The sequence below is a fragment of the Gasterosteus aculeatus genome, chromosome 16 (assembly GCF_964276395.1).
Source record: "Gasterosteus aculeatus chromosome 16, fGasAcu3.hap1.1, whole genome shotgun sequence".
In the NCBI taxonomy this organism is placed as follows: domain Eukaryota; kingdom Metazoa; phylum Chordata; class Actinopteri; order Perciformes; family Gasterosteidae; genus Gasterosteus; species Gasterosteus aculeatus.
In genome coordinates this window covers 7,824,504-7,838,958 of record NC_135704.1, presented here as the reverse complement: position 1 = coordinate 7,838,958, position 14,455 = coordinate 7,824,504, and the positions used below count along the sequence as shown (strand labels likewise).

At 42.9% G+C, this 14,455-nt stretch overlaps 2 protein-coding genes across 3 annotated transcripts; one reads left to right on the top strand and one right to left on the bottom strand.

The window, feature by feature from the left end:
• The first annotated feature begins 6,227 nt into the window (after positions 1–6,227).
• On the top strand, positions 6,228–10,532 carry fhl2a (four and a half LIM domains 2a). Of its 2 annotated transcripts, none has more exons than XM_040201802.2 (6): positions 6,228–6,385; positions 8,385–8,561; positions 8,689–8,863; positions 9,311–9,480; positions 9,602–9,788; positions 9,949–10,532. In XM_040201802.2, the coding sequence occupies exons 2-6, from the start codon at positions 8,406–8,408 to the stop codon at positions 10,098–10,100; spliced, it is 840 nt and encodes a 279-aa protein (XP_040057736.1). In that variant the 5' UTR covers positions 6,228–6,385; positions 8,385–8,405; the 3' UTR covers positions 10,101–10,532. The 2 variants fall into 2 exon arrangements, with proteins under 2 accessions (XP_040057736.1, XP_077946353.1); XM_078090227.1 differs by lacking the exon at positions 6,228–6,385 and adding an exon at positions 7,536–7,558.
• A 652-nt stretch (positions 10,533–11,184) lies between these two features.
• On the bottom strand, positions 11,185–13,814 carry c16h2orf49 (chromosome 16 C2orf49 homolog). Its single transcript, XM_040201801.2, has 4 exons — positions 13,650–13,814; positions 13,362–13,525; positions 12,720–12,966; positions 11,185–12,298 (listed from the first exon to the last, which is right to left on the bottom strand). The coding sequence occupies exons 1-4, from the start codon at positions 13,758–13,760 to the stop codon at positions 12,242–12,244; spliced, it is 579 nt and encodes a 192-aa protein (XP_040057735.1). The 5' UTR covers positions 13,761–13,814; the 3' UTR covers positions 11,185–12,241.
• Positions 13,815–14,455: the final 641 nt, after the last annotated feature.

Sequence of the window (14,455 nt, the reverse complement as noted above, 5' to 3'; positions counted from 1 at the left end):
AATCAATGAAAAACAAAAAGTGAAATGAAAACAGAGAATATGCTCTGCCATCACAAGAGGGCAGAGCATGGCTGACAGGAAATCTCCTGATTACTTGTGCACTTCAACCAACATGCCAGAATGCACGCAAGTCAACATCATAGTGTCAGGATATTCACTCCGCCACACTCATCACCCGTATCATCTGATTATGAAGCAATTAAAAAAATTAATTACAAGCAAACTTAAATTGAGATTGTTTTTTAACACAGCGGATTCAAGGACTATTGGAAGGATCTGCCTCAGAAGTGAGGCTGGTGTCACAAGACTTCACTGTTCGATTTCTACAACCAATCAAAGCTGACGTGAAAGTGCAAAGCGATTAGAACGGTTTGCCTTTCATGCGCCTTCCTCTTTTAAGCCCGAGGAGAGCTTGACTTAATTAATCAAGGCAGAGTAACACTTGTCAACACTTTATCTGTCACCGCTATGACCAGGATGTCTTCTATATTAAATCCACGCCCCTCATATTTTCACCGGCCACACCGAGCCCCCCCCGCCGAGAGACGCTGAGCAGAGCTACAGTTACAACGCTGATGAAACTGGATGTTTATTTTGGCGTCCGTCTCTAAGGCCACCTGATGGGAAGGGATGATGTGCGTGATGAGCCGGTGGCTCCTGAGCTATGCGGGCTATTCGGTGGCAGGCCTCCTCCGGGCCGAGTGAAATGGAAATTACATGGAATGTGTACGATGAAGTTTGGGGGGGGTTGCCTGCGTTCCTGCGTGCCATCGCCAGACAGTACGGTGTGGAAAATGTTCTTCAGAGGACACAGGGCTGTAATTCGCGAACGCAACGCTGCCGTCAGGACACACCGTGTCCACGGTGGGGCTCAGAGACATGATGGAATTAACTGATTCAATCTTACAAGTTGTTTCTACTTATTCTCAGCAGTTTTTTGAATGTACCAAGCTAAGGCCAGGGAGGGATAACACATGCAATTCATTTACATCATCAGCAAGCAGCTGCTCAGCGCATAGAGAGGGCGCATGGGGAAACAATGATGATAATAAAACACACACATCTCAAGCTCACTAACAAGACCTTTCCATTTCATTTGTTTAAACTGTGCAAAAAATAAAGAGAAAGTTCTCTGAGCCACATACTTTGCATGCAGACAAACACAAATTGTCAGACACAGGCCCAAACTGTACTGCTCCTAGTTGGAGAGGCTCCATGTACCCCTGTTCAGTTATTCTTTGAACAAATGTGCAACACCAAATCCTTTGGTGGAACTTGGTATTCTTGGCATTGACGGACTCGGTAGTTGTTGTTTGTTCCGCTCTGATGTAGACGTTTGTATTGAACTGTGTGATAGCACAGTGTGTGATGACCCTGTGGAAAGGCCCTGAAATTATTAATGCGAAATAGAGGAAATACAGAGCAATTTTATATTATTAATCACACCTACGGTTTTCTTCTGTACACCATGTCAAAATGTCTGCCACGCATACTGTAAAGTTCAGCCAGGACCTTGAAACTAATGCACCTGAACGGAATACAGACATGAATTTGATCATTTACACATTTATACATTTTCCTTTTCTACTCTGACATGTTAAATGTAGCATTGTAATTGGGGAAGTCATTGCTTATTGATGCAAATACTGATGTTTTCTTGCGGTAAAGAACATGTACGAGTGGCTACTTCGAGGTACTTTGAACTAAACTGAAGGAAATAATGTTTCAAACTACTTTTTGGGAAAATAAACTAAACATACAGGCCATGCTGTCATAGTAGGCAATAATAAAAGACAGCAGAATTACAAAATAAGGGCCTGTGGGCACAGTTGGCCCCCCAGCTGCCACACCCCCGCGGGCCCCAAACTCCACAGGCCCCCAGACCTGTTGGATCTGTATTCTGGAAAATGTGTCTTGGTTCTAGTTGCCACAGTGTCACCATGACAGCTGCCCTTGCTGTGCAACAGACAGAATTAGTAGGATAAATGCAGCCGGAGACCGAGGGGTCTGCAGTTGTTGTCCGGATAAGAGATGTCAGATGAGACTGGAGCACGAGAAAAGGAGGGACCTATTAAGTTATTAAGACTGGGAATCCTTACTGAAACTTCTTGGAACGATCTGGACATCAGACTCACGCATTGTCAGATGAGATGATGGCAATCAGCCCTCAATAAAGGAACAAAATACTCAGAATTTCTCTGCACTCACATAGATGCCCACACATAGTGTTTTACCATAAAAAATGGCACTGATCAATAAATCCTTTTAATTATTGTTATTTTATTTTTCAATAGACAATATCAGTAAAGATTGAAATATTCAATATTATTTTTAAGGATCCTTTCTGCCCTTTTTTCAGCCTCTATATTGATCTCAGTGCTTTCTAATGTTACATGAGACGATTCAGATTGTATTAATTCTGTATTCGTTCTGCTCTTTGCGTGGTTTTATACACATAAAAGGCAAAAGGAGCAAAGACAAAAGACAAACATCTGAATAGCATCTAAAATAAAGTGTCGGGTGACTAGCGGGGTTGAAGCATCCCCATAACCCCTTCAGGGTATTAGCGGTCTGCGAACACAACACCGGGCTTAATGACTGAAGATTTGCTGTGTGGGTCTATATATGATAGACCCACATCACTACTTTGGCACAGAGCGAAGACAGAGTGAAAACGAGCACAGGAGGCTTTTAATCATTGTCATGAGTTTGAACGTCAGGGAACAAAGCAAACAAACCGACGGTGAGGAAAGTGCACAGGAACAGGTGTTGTAGTTTGGGATGAAAGTAATTCTGTCTTCGCTAATTTAAACTTAAAATTTAAATAATTTAGTTGCTTTTGCAAACCATACATTTCTTTTTTGTTATATGTTTTGTTTTTCTTGGTTTGTTTTGGGGATGTATCTGTCCTAATTGTTAAGAAATTAAGAAATATTAACAGGTATGCATTTAAGGATCAATGTATGCATGAACTATTGAGCACCGGCCTCTTAAATGTACTGTCCAGAATGAGCTGTACTCTCCCCATTAAATCCTCTTCAGCCAAGTAAACCCAACCAACCAGTTTTGATTTGAATTATTTGGAAAATAATTAGATTTCAGTTTCAAATGATCCTGATGCAGATACAAGATATCATGAAAAGTGACTCACTTCTCTGTTGTAGATGCACAGTGAGCAACGGGGCCTCAGGCCAAACCACCCATGCAGGACACGTTCATGAATGGAAGATATTCTTTGACTTAAACACACGCTTGATTTCCAGCCTCATTTGACTCTTGCTCTCATTCATACAGTGAAACCCACAGTTCTGTTTGGGAAGGGATTTTTTACTTTTTGAAAAATGTAGAATACTTTAATCAAATCTAATGACATTTTGTGATGGGAGGTTATGTGGTGAAATTCTGCGTACTTTACTAATATCTACCAGATGACCATAACACATGATGTCAATTGGCCTGTCCAAGAAAAACAATCTGGCAAAAAATTTTGTTTTTGTTATTGGAGCAAGTTTTAAATAAATTGAGGCTAGTCAGGCTAAATTGTATCTAAAAAATAGAAACTAGGACCTTTCTGTAAAATTTAGGAAACCATCACACGTAACTCTCAATAAGAAAATAAAATAAATTAAAAAAAGAATCATTTTTATTCCATTACGGAAATCTCAAGATCACACAAGAAACACAGACTATGATTTTTATCTAAATCTATTTAATTAATACACATTGTTTAAAAATAATCTATTTGTGGGTCATCAACACAAAATCCAAAGTGGTAGTCAGAAGTTCGATAGTGACACGTTTAATTTTACCCCGAAATGATTCTGTCCCTCTTCATCAGCGCTAATTGCCCACTTGAGACCTCCGTAGGGGAAGATGCACGTTCTTTAAAGTCAGTTGCTGGGATCCATTTCCCCCAGTTTGACAGGCAGCGCAGTGAAGTTTCTCCAGAGGATCATACTGGATCTTGGGTGACCCGGCGGAATCCCAGTTCAATTGGTTGCTGTGGCATTAATGATTAACGGTCCACTAGTGGTGATGTGGTTGGCCTTGCCTGACCTTTCCACACGGCTGAATTTGCAGCTGAAGTAAGCACCAGGCTTTAGCATCACGATAGCCTTGCATTGCCCTAAACAGCTGCACCGTTATCCCCTGGCCTCAGCAGCTGAGTTGGAGGCTTCCATCCGGAGCTGAGTGGGGGGAGGAATGACCGCGGACCAGCCAAAGACAAACAAGACGCAGAGGCTGCATGGGGGCTTGGGCACAATGGCCGAGGGCACGCGCTCGCAGTCTTCAGTCAGTCTGAATACTTCAGTTGGTCATAAAGCATATTGGCCCTTGTGGCATTAATAAGACCACATGCCTGAACTTAGGTGAACTAAAATGACTAGTAAGTGAACTAAAATGAAAAACTGTTATTTAAATAGGCAGACATTGGGCCTATGTATAGTAATATATTTATGAACATATGTGATTTATAGGGGTGGGGAATCTCAGTACATTGGATAAAGCAATGGGAAAGTGCCATGTTTGTTGGGCAGTAATGGAATCTATTCCCAATCTTTTCTTCTTACCTAGCACAACACCCTCTTTTGTCTTAACAAACTGTCATCGGACTTCAATTTCGCCTACGAGTCCGAATGTCAAAGGTCCCTGTTTGTACATGCTGCCTGTTTCCAACCAATTTAGCAGGGCATTTATTGCAAATTTACCCACAAGATTAAATCAAGTTTCCTTTTGACATGACAGAGTTAACAAGCCAACATCTCTATTTAAACATTGAAAAGTTAAACAACACAGCTTAATACAGAAAAAACAAGAACAAATTGATTAAAACCGTACTTCTTGCAACGGCTACTTTAACAAGACTAAGAGTTTACACCCTTGATGACAACCGTGTGAGGCTGATCTGAGATGCTAATGTCAGCATGCTATGATACCGATCTTTATTATTTATAACACCACACTTCATACCCGCATCCCATAGCCGCATTTTGGCGCTAAACACAAAGTACTGCTGATCCTGATGGGAGTACCGTTAGTTGTGTAGGATTTTGGTCATAATCCCATTATGTGTGAAAACTATGACCTCATGATGTCTCTGACGATCCGATCATCCAGAAATAGGAACCAGGGAATCACCCAATTCAATAGGCTTCATCCTATGGGGGCCGTACAAAATGTCTGTTCAGAATCCTCCTTTCAATTCAACACATTGAGATGGTTCAGAAGCCTGGAAGTGGTGGACCAGCCGTACAACACATCATCAACACATGAACTTAAATACATGCATTCAAGTAGACGCAACACACACACACACACACACACACACACACACTCTGCAGAGCCCCAAAAATAGAGCACTTGAAACTAGTGACGCATTTTCTCACTAGAGAGTGTCAAGGGACCACTTGGTCAGGAAGACCTGGGAAGGAGAGAGAGAGACAGGGAGCAAGACAAATGCAGGGAAAGAGAGAGAGACAGGGAGAGAAAGTGAGAGAGAGAGAGACACACACAGAGAAAGCAATACAAATAGAGAGAATGACAGTGATGGCATGAGGAAAGACAGAAGTGGGAGCAGCGGGGGTTGATGGAGGGTGGTGTACTAGCGTGAGTGGTGCTGCAGAAAATAGTGTAAATAATTTTGTCAGTAACCATGCAGGTGTCTGTCGTTACCGGGCCTGGACACTGTACCCGACGGGTTGGAAGTGGATGCTCATTCCCCTGCGAGACGAAGTAGAGGGAGGCAAAGACAGACGAGACATTTGAGTCAGGGCAAATCTCACAGGACTACAGTCTATGACGTCCTTGGCATCTTTTTCATCAACTGGCCATTGGAAGATTATATCATTATGTAACAGCGTGTGTGTGTGTGTGTGTGTGTGTGTGTGTGTGTGTGCGTGCGTAATATTATGACACTGATAACAGTAAATTTGTCTAATGTAGAGAAAACAGCGATCGATACGTTGCTTTTCTCAAGAAAGTTTGATTGAGAGGGACGGTATGATAAGGCCTTCCTGTGGAGAAACACAAATATTAGACAGACGAAGGGAAATTCATGTTAGTGAGCAAGTGAATCACCGAGTATGTGAGAGAGTGAACAACTGAGTGACCTTAAAAGGCCACACGTCCTCGCCGGTGGCTCAATGAGCGAGTGAAAGGGGGTCCAGGGGTCATCGCTGTGAAGCGTCGCTGTATTTATAGACCATCTCTAAAAACATTCCCTGCCACCCCTCCCCCTTCGTCCCCCCGCCACTCGCCCCTCCCTGGTTTTCAATTAGCCCTCGATGGGTGGAGTAATGCAATCAGGAGTAACTACGCCTCAACTGGAGCCTCCTCTCTCAGTCTGCCCAGACTCCGCACAGGCAAACACTCCTCAAACAGGAAGGTAAGACCCAACTCTGTTCAGCTGCTCCACTATGCATCCATCCACCCCTCCACCTTTCCACGCATCCATCCTTTCGTTGGTCTCCATTCACTATGTCTTCCTCCATCCTCCAGGACACAGACGCTCCCTGTGCTCTGGCATCCTGCCGTCCACCTGCTCATGTTCCCCCTCTTTCCACCTGCACAGTACCTGCACTATTTAACCCCCTCTTCTACCCCCCCATCTATCTGCCCTTACTGTCGGTCTCAGAGACAGACGCACTTCCTCTTTCATTAAATCATCTGTCTCCAAAAGAAATGTTCAACCCCTGTTGACCCCTGTGAGTTCTTTTCCAACTGTCTGTCCTCTTTTCTCATCAGCCTCAGACTTTCCCTTCAGCTAAACTGTGTTAGTGAAGGGGGCTTACTATTAAACAGTCAATTGAATTTGTATTTCATTTACTTCGGGATTTCTTTTGAACATTCTTCAATTTAGGGCTTTATTCAAGTGGACATTTTGTTCTTACCGACGGTTATTAAGACTCATTTAATTAACGAGGAATTGTTTGGTGCCATGTTGCTTTGAAGCAGAAGGCATTGATGTGAGCAGGATGTAGAAGAGCTGTAGACATTGGGTTTTCTTAAATCGCAAAAATAATATATATATACATACATTTTTTTTCAGCCAAACTAAATTATTGATTCCTTGCAAAAACGTTTTTGTAAGTAAACGCACTGCAGAGTTGCTTGAGGGGGATAAATCAGGCAGCACCAGGGTCAAGCACTTGCCCTCCAAGTGGCCGTCGCTTAGTTTGCCATCAAGCGATTTGGTCTGAGAGACTCCCGGATGGGCAGCATCAAAGAGACCCCCGGAGCTGGGAAACAGCTGCACGGCGGGTTTGAAAAGCTGGAGGTTTTATTTGTGGCGGTTGAGATTATCCTTTTTTATTTTTAGGAGTCCGATAAATCCTTATATAAGCCAGGCGAGTCACGGTTGGAGCGATAGACAATGAGGGAATGTGGGAGGAGGGAGAATAACTTGAGAACCAACAGATAATACCTCTCAACTTGAGCCAGATAAAAGAGGCTACCCCCAACAATTCATGCACAGGTCTTCATGTGGTTGAGAAGTAACGCTGACTGTACGAGCACAATACAACAGACAGATGAAGGGAACAACAACTGAGGAGTCCAGGTGAATTAGGAACAAGAAATTCAAGAAAAAGAGTGGTCAGGACGGACATGATTTGTTAGTTTTTTATTAGCCTCCTTGTAGGGTCAAAGCTTTGTGGAACACATATGTGTGTGTGATAATATAGTGTTAATAAACACTATATTCAGGCTAATTTCAAATCTTCCCATATAACCTTTTGTCACACCTTGTAAAGATGCCCTCACACATGTATTGACTGTACTATTGTTGGTCCAGAGAGAGCAAGAGTGTTTAGGCGCAGGTGGGATAACCAGAAGGCTTAACAGGCAGACCACAAACAGCTGCAGATTGTGAGCAGCCATTATTACTACTGCCATTCAAAGCCACTTATTCAGAGACACACTCGCACACACGCACGATGACAAGAGATACAGTGATACGGTGCTGACAGCTGGCGCAGAGGTGATGGATGAGTCAGTGTGCAGCGGCACGGGGAGAGCGGGTATGCAATGGGGGTAAAGTTGACCGTCGCTAAGCAGGACTGATAGAAGTTATTTATGTCCTTCTCATCTGTCACCTTCTAGTTCTGACGCGCAGAACAAAATGAAGGAGTGCTGAGAGATGGGGGAGAGAGATGAAAGGGAGCGAAATGCGACATCGGACAAGGATCTTGATACTGAAAACATGTATTGCTTGGAATTAACAATCCCTAAAAAGTGGTCAGCGTCAGTGGAAATATATTTTGAACTGAGAAGGAAAAAGACAAAACTGCCTAAGAAGCTTTATGTTAATGTGCATAATGTCGCATTCCTCAGACAGAATCTCTCTTCCCTCACTTCCTGCGTCTCTTCGTGTTTCCCTCTTCTAGGTTAAGAGGCTCTCTGTGAAAATGACTGAGCGATACGACTGCCACTACTGCAAAGAGTCCCTTTTTGGGAAGAAGTATGTGCTGAGAGAGGAAAATCCCTATTGTGTGAAATGTTATGAGAGCCTGTACTCCAACACCTGTGAGGAGTGCAAGAAGCCTATTGGATGTAACACCAGGGTAAGATCTACCAAAGAAATACATCGAGCATGTGATCCTGATGGGCTCTTTCTGTGCATTCCAGTCTTGAACCCCATTTTTCACCCAAGTGGGCTCGGCTCTAACCATCCATCTGATGTTCCTGTAGGATCTGTCTTACAAGGACCGTCACTGGCACGAGGAGTGCTTCATGTGCTTCCAGTGCAAGCGGTCGCTTGTGGACAAGCCCTTCTCTACCAAGGACGAAAAGCTCCTCTGCACCGAGTGCTACTCCAATGAGTATTCCTCCAAGTGCCACGAATGCAAGAAAACCATCATGCCAGGTAGGAAGAAGACTACAAAGGGTTTGGGTTAGTGTATATTCGAGTTGAGTCTACACCGAAGCAACATAGGGCAATCCAATTTTTGACATTGACAAATGGGTGTGTCTGTGGATGGTTTACAAATGATGCTGCGAATTGTGTCATTACAAAGCTGAATGAATTATGTGTGATTATCTCAGGGAAAGAGCGCACAAGCTGTTGAGAACATGTGTCTGTAACACCATGTAAATGTACAGGCTAGGTTTGTGATTTGTTAAAGTTCCACAAGTTGTGTAATAAATGAAGTAAAAACATTATTTACATTGAGTTGGTAGTCTAACTAATCGGTTGTTCTCACAAACAAGACCAAATATATATTTAAATGTACATTCTTTCTTGACACTAAAACCCACATTCAGTTCTTTAAATTCTTCTTGAATCGACCCCTCGTGTTGTATGTCTGCGAAGGCTCCAGGAAGATGGAGCATAAGGGGAACAGCTGGCACGAGACATGTTTCACCTGCCAGAGATGTCAGCAGCCTATTGGCACCAAGAGCTTCATCCCGAAGGACAACAGCAACTTCTGTGTGCCCTGCTATGAGAAGCAGTTTGCCATGCAGTGTGTGCACTGCAAGAAGGTAGGACACCCACCTGGAACTGCTGTTCAAAGCAGCGTTCAATTATTACCCATCTTCACTAAAAGACACACAAACACCGCCTGAAGTGGGGCCATATGACATTCCTGATTCTTCTTATTAGCCCATCACCACTGGTGGGGTGACCTACCGTGACCAGCCCTGGCACAAGGACTGCTTCCTGTGCACCAGCTGCAAGCAGCAGCTGTCTGGCCAGAGGTTTACCTCCAGAGACGACTTTGCCTACTGTCTCAACTGCTTCTGCAACCTTTATGCCAAGAAGTGTGCCTCCTGCACCACCCCCATTAGCGGTAATCACAAATAAACTATTTTTCCTGTCGTGCAATTTTGGGAAAGTGTGAGAGGCGGATATTTAAATACGCTTTATGCTGTCAGCATTGGTTGATATGGCATTAAAGTCTGTGCTTTATTCATCGTTCTTCATTGTTTTAACTTGTGCTTCCCTTTCAGGCCTTGGAGGCAGCAAGTACATTTCCTTTGAGGAGCGCCAGTGGCACAATGACTGCTTCAACTGTAAGAAGTGCGCCGTGTCCCTGGTTGGCCGTGGCTTCCTCACCGAACGGGATGACATCCTCTGCCCGGAGTGCGGCAAGGACATCTAATTCCGTCGGAAGGACAGCGGATACATCTGATTGGAGGATTATGTTACAGTAGAGGGATGACAAAGATGCAATAAATACACCTAACACACAACATAGCATCTTTACGACCTAGCATTACTATGAATGTACATTGTTGTATGCCAAGTAATAAAAACTACTAACAGTATTATATACATTTTAATAGATTGAGAGAAAAGAAATCTCTAAGAAAAAGTTATCACTAATAAAATAACATTAATGTAAAGACTTATGCGACAGAAATATGGTTGCAAATAGATACTGTATGAAGCGTTTTGAAATATTTAGTGTAGACTATCCACTTTGTAGTGTAATGATTGTTGCTTTGCCCACAGACGAGCGTGATGCCATAATTAGTAGAGGTTTCGTGAATGAGGTTCTTGTATTAGCAATTAAATACATTCATCAAGTGTCTTTACTGTTTTAATTGGCAACCAAAGCTATCACATACATTTCAGAATTATTTGTACAAAAAAAGGGTGAAAATATTTATAGTACCAGTCAAAAGTTCTCATTCAATTCACTGAGAAAGTGTGTGGAAACGTCTGACTCGTACTGTACATTGCATAACTTTTGAACAAAAAAATGCAAATCCATTTCATACTGAACGTAGTGCAGATTGATGAGATGATGACCTCTTAAAGACGGTGGTGTTGGGGGGGTCCAATACTTCGGCAGGATAAAAAAGCAAACGTTGCGCTATAAACACACTGCCTGATGCAGCTGTGTGTTGTCCTGTTATCGCTTAGCTGACACACCCTCAAAAAATAACTGTGGATGGGTGACTCAGCTGCGTTAGCGGCCTTTAACAGTCTTGTGCCTGCAGAGAGTAGTGAGCGAGGAGTCGTGGGATTTAAGGCTATAGCTAGATATCAGCATTTCAATAATGGAGGTAAAACAGTGCGTATAGCTGAGCCTGCTGGTTACCATGGCTGCAGCTCAGCCTCAGCCTGTGTCTTCCGGGTTTAGCAAGGAGTTGCAGAAGGGTTGTTTTCGCTCAGAGCACTTGAACAATAAGCTCTTTAATTATGGATTTATTTACCGAATGATGCAAAAAAGAACACTGTTAAGAATTTAGATTTCCTTTATTTTTTTTTCTACAAAGTCTGTTTAAGCGTACTTTACAGCATATCACACATGGACCACAAAGCTACTTCACTAAAATTCAACAAAAGATATTTATTTTAAAAAGCATCTGTACAAACTTTACACTGGATTTCCCAATGGATTGAAAATGCATCGCAATTCTTTTTGATGAAATCTCATTGGTTTCAAAGAAAGAAACAACGTCAATCTATACACAATTTAGAATACTTTCCAAAGTAACAATATTCCTGGTTTAATCTATTTTCCTCTTTTGTAGAAATTGTTATCAGCGTTCAAGTACATAACAAATGTAGCTTTCTTTCTGTGTCAAAATGGCTATTTAACATTGGATTGGTATACAGCTTCAAAAAAAGGGAAAAAAAGAAGCACAACTAATATTTAAAAACCCTAAACAGTAAACCCTAAAAGTCCAAACATCAGTTCAGAAGAAAAAAACGACTACTACCACCAGTTCAAACACACACTATTTTGCTTTGCACCACCTAATAACGTGTTGACAATTAATCTTAGATGTGGTCATCAGTCGTAATCCCAAACTATGAGCGTCTGTAGCATTTGTGTTAAAGTTGGTCCATTTATTCATGTCACGGTAGAATCACTTACCACACTTCAAACAAACCTAGAAAGGAGAAGCACCCACTCACCTTTTGCAAATCAGTACCGGACAACCATTGTTTCCATTAAAGAAAATAAAAGTTGCGCTACTTGTTTTGTCCTTGGGAAGGTGTCTGCGTGGGACACGAGGAGAGTTGCTGATCATAGATGGTAAGGGCACTTGCGGTTGTGGAAATCTACAAGGAAGCTTGTTACTCTAAAAGCAAAAACCCCAGGGGGAACCATCCGGTCAGCTCGTGGGAGAAAGAGAGCAGTGAGGTGGACACACAGGTTCACGGGGTTCCATCCCTCTTGGGATAGAACTAGTTGGATAACTGTGATGGGGGCAAGCACAGATACTGAGATACAACATTCAGTGGGAAAGGAGGTCTGTCCTTCAGGGTCTGTGTGCATATCGGAGGTCAGGGCCATGTCACATGCTGGATCTTCTTCTTCACCTCTGGAGACGTCAATGATCCCTGAAGGGATGGAAGGTGAAGCATTAAAAGGGCATTTTTAAGGGGTCAAATGTAATGTGTTACTGATCAATTAGCATTACGATATGTGTGGTTTATTACATGTTTTCTGTTTAGAACTATGAATCGAAGCGTTTTTTCTGGCAAAACACTTGATTTGATCTCTGTTGTAAATCATTTGTAACTGAAAAAACATTTAATGTAACATGTATGTTAAATAATAGCATGTCCTGTTTTTTGCTGGATGTCTCCATGCCTCTTTAGGGGTACGATTTTATCTTCATCTGCAGTATTTGTAGTCATGTAGTCGAGTGTATCGGGAAAGTCTCTGTAACAATGATGATATCAATGCACACTTTCCTTGACTCACACGGTACTTTTACACGTAATGCATAACCGAGGAGAGAAAACAAAACGTTCCTACCGAGTTGTTTGCTTCCCGTTGGAGGTTTGCCGTGTCAGGGGTGCAATGAATGGACGAGGAAGGCGTGTTTCCAGACAGCTTGCAGACGGGGTTAAACAGGTTTGAAGCAGGAGGAGGTTTTAACCGGTCAATGGTTCCCGTCGACAAGGAGGTTCCCTCTGTTTTCTTTACTTTTAGCGGGCCAGAGTGTGAGGAACTGCCATCAAATACAATCGGAGGCCTTTTCCTGTTGTGGTCGTTCCTGGAACTGAAAACGAACAAACAAGAATTACAAGAGTTTTACTTTGTTTACACGAACATGTAGCCAGCAGAACACTTCAAACTACTGGATTTTGGGCTTTATACTACTCCACCACTCTGAGCAGATCGCTGCAGAGGTCACCTTAGTTCACTATTTGGGACTTTAAATGGTGGACACTTCTGTCAACATCTTTGGTCATGTTCCGAGTCTCATTCTGTAAATACTTAGTAAAGAATTACTTTTCAAAAACATATTGTGATACCGTCTCAATATAAAGCTAAAATGAGTGATGCACAAAATAAACAGCTGGCAGCTCACACTGAAAGCATTAACATCCCTTGGAGCTCATACACTGGGAACACATCCAGCATCTCGAAAGCCTCCGTGGGAGCGAGCGGTACCTGTGGGACGTGTGACCGGCCGCGGCGCGCTGCCCTCGGATCGCCTCCATCCTCTTTCCCCAGCGGCTGTCCGGCAACGTCCTCTGCGGCAGCGGGATGACGTGCCGCAGGTAGAGCTCCGTGAGCCGGTCCCGAGTTTCACGCTCACCGGTGCTCACGTGTTTCTGATTCGGACCGAGAAGAAACCTGTTAGCTGAACTTGTTTCTTAACATTAGGAAGATTAGCGAGGCCTCGCCGGTGAGACGAGCCGGCGCACACGCACCGTGTCTCCGCCAACAGTAACTCACCTCCCGTAAGATCAGCTGCAGGAAGTCGTGGGACAACAGCTCGGGGTGCAGTAATAGATCCACGGCCGAGCTACAGACGGCTTTCCCGTCTCGCTCCGTGGGGGTCGCCATATTGGATGCGATTATTTTCCCAGCATGCAGCGCGTCATAACAACACGGCGTATTTTTCTTTTCGACCAACTTTATTGAGACAGTTCTCATCGCGCAGGTCGGTCGACTCGAGTCCACAATCCCCGACAAGAAAAGTGTCATAAAGGCTGAAATGAGAGAGAATAAAGGTGAATATGTACTTTTACAAGGCTCAGATTGGCTACACGTTTTAACATATGTTTGTTTTTAGGCTACATTAAGAGGAAGAGGAAACGTTGGCCATTGTGTATTGAGAACACTGTTCTAATACATTCATATTACTGCTGCATACATGTTTATGTTACATTGTATTGTACAGCAATGTATCATATTTTATAAAATTGGCATATACTGAATGTGCCAATGATATCATGAGAACCAGGTGTCTAAACCAGCCTCGTTTTCACTTCTGTGACAAAGCTTATACGCCTTACGTTTATTTAGCTTAAGAGGATAAACTTCTTGAAAAAAACAACCCTTCGCTCTTTTCCACAAACACCTAAAAAGCCACACATTGAAGATCCATGTTTTTTTTACTGGACAGGATTTGAAAGACTGATCTATATACCATCTACCATAAAGCTGACAGGCATATATAGTAACAAGACCCGTGTAACAAAACTTACATACAACATACCTACCTACCTTATAAAGTAGAAGAAATATGTGAACAAGCG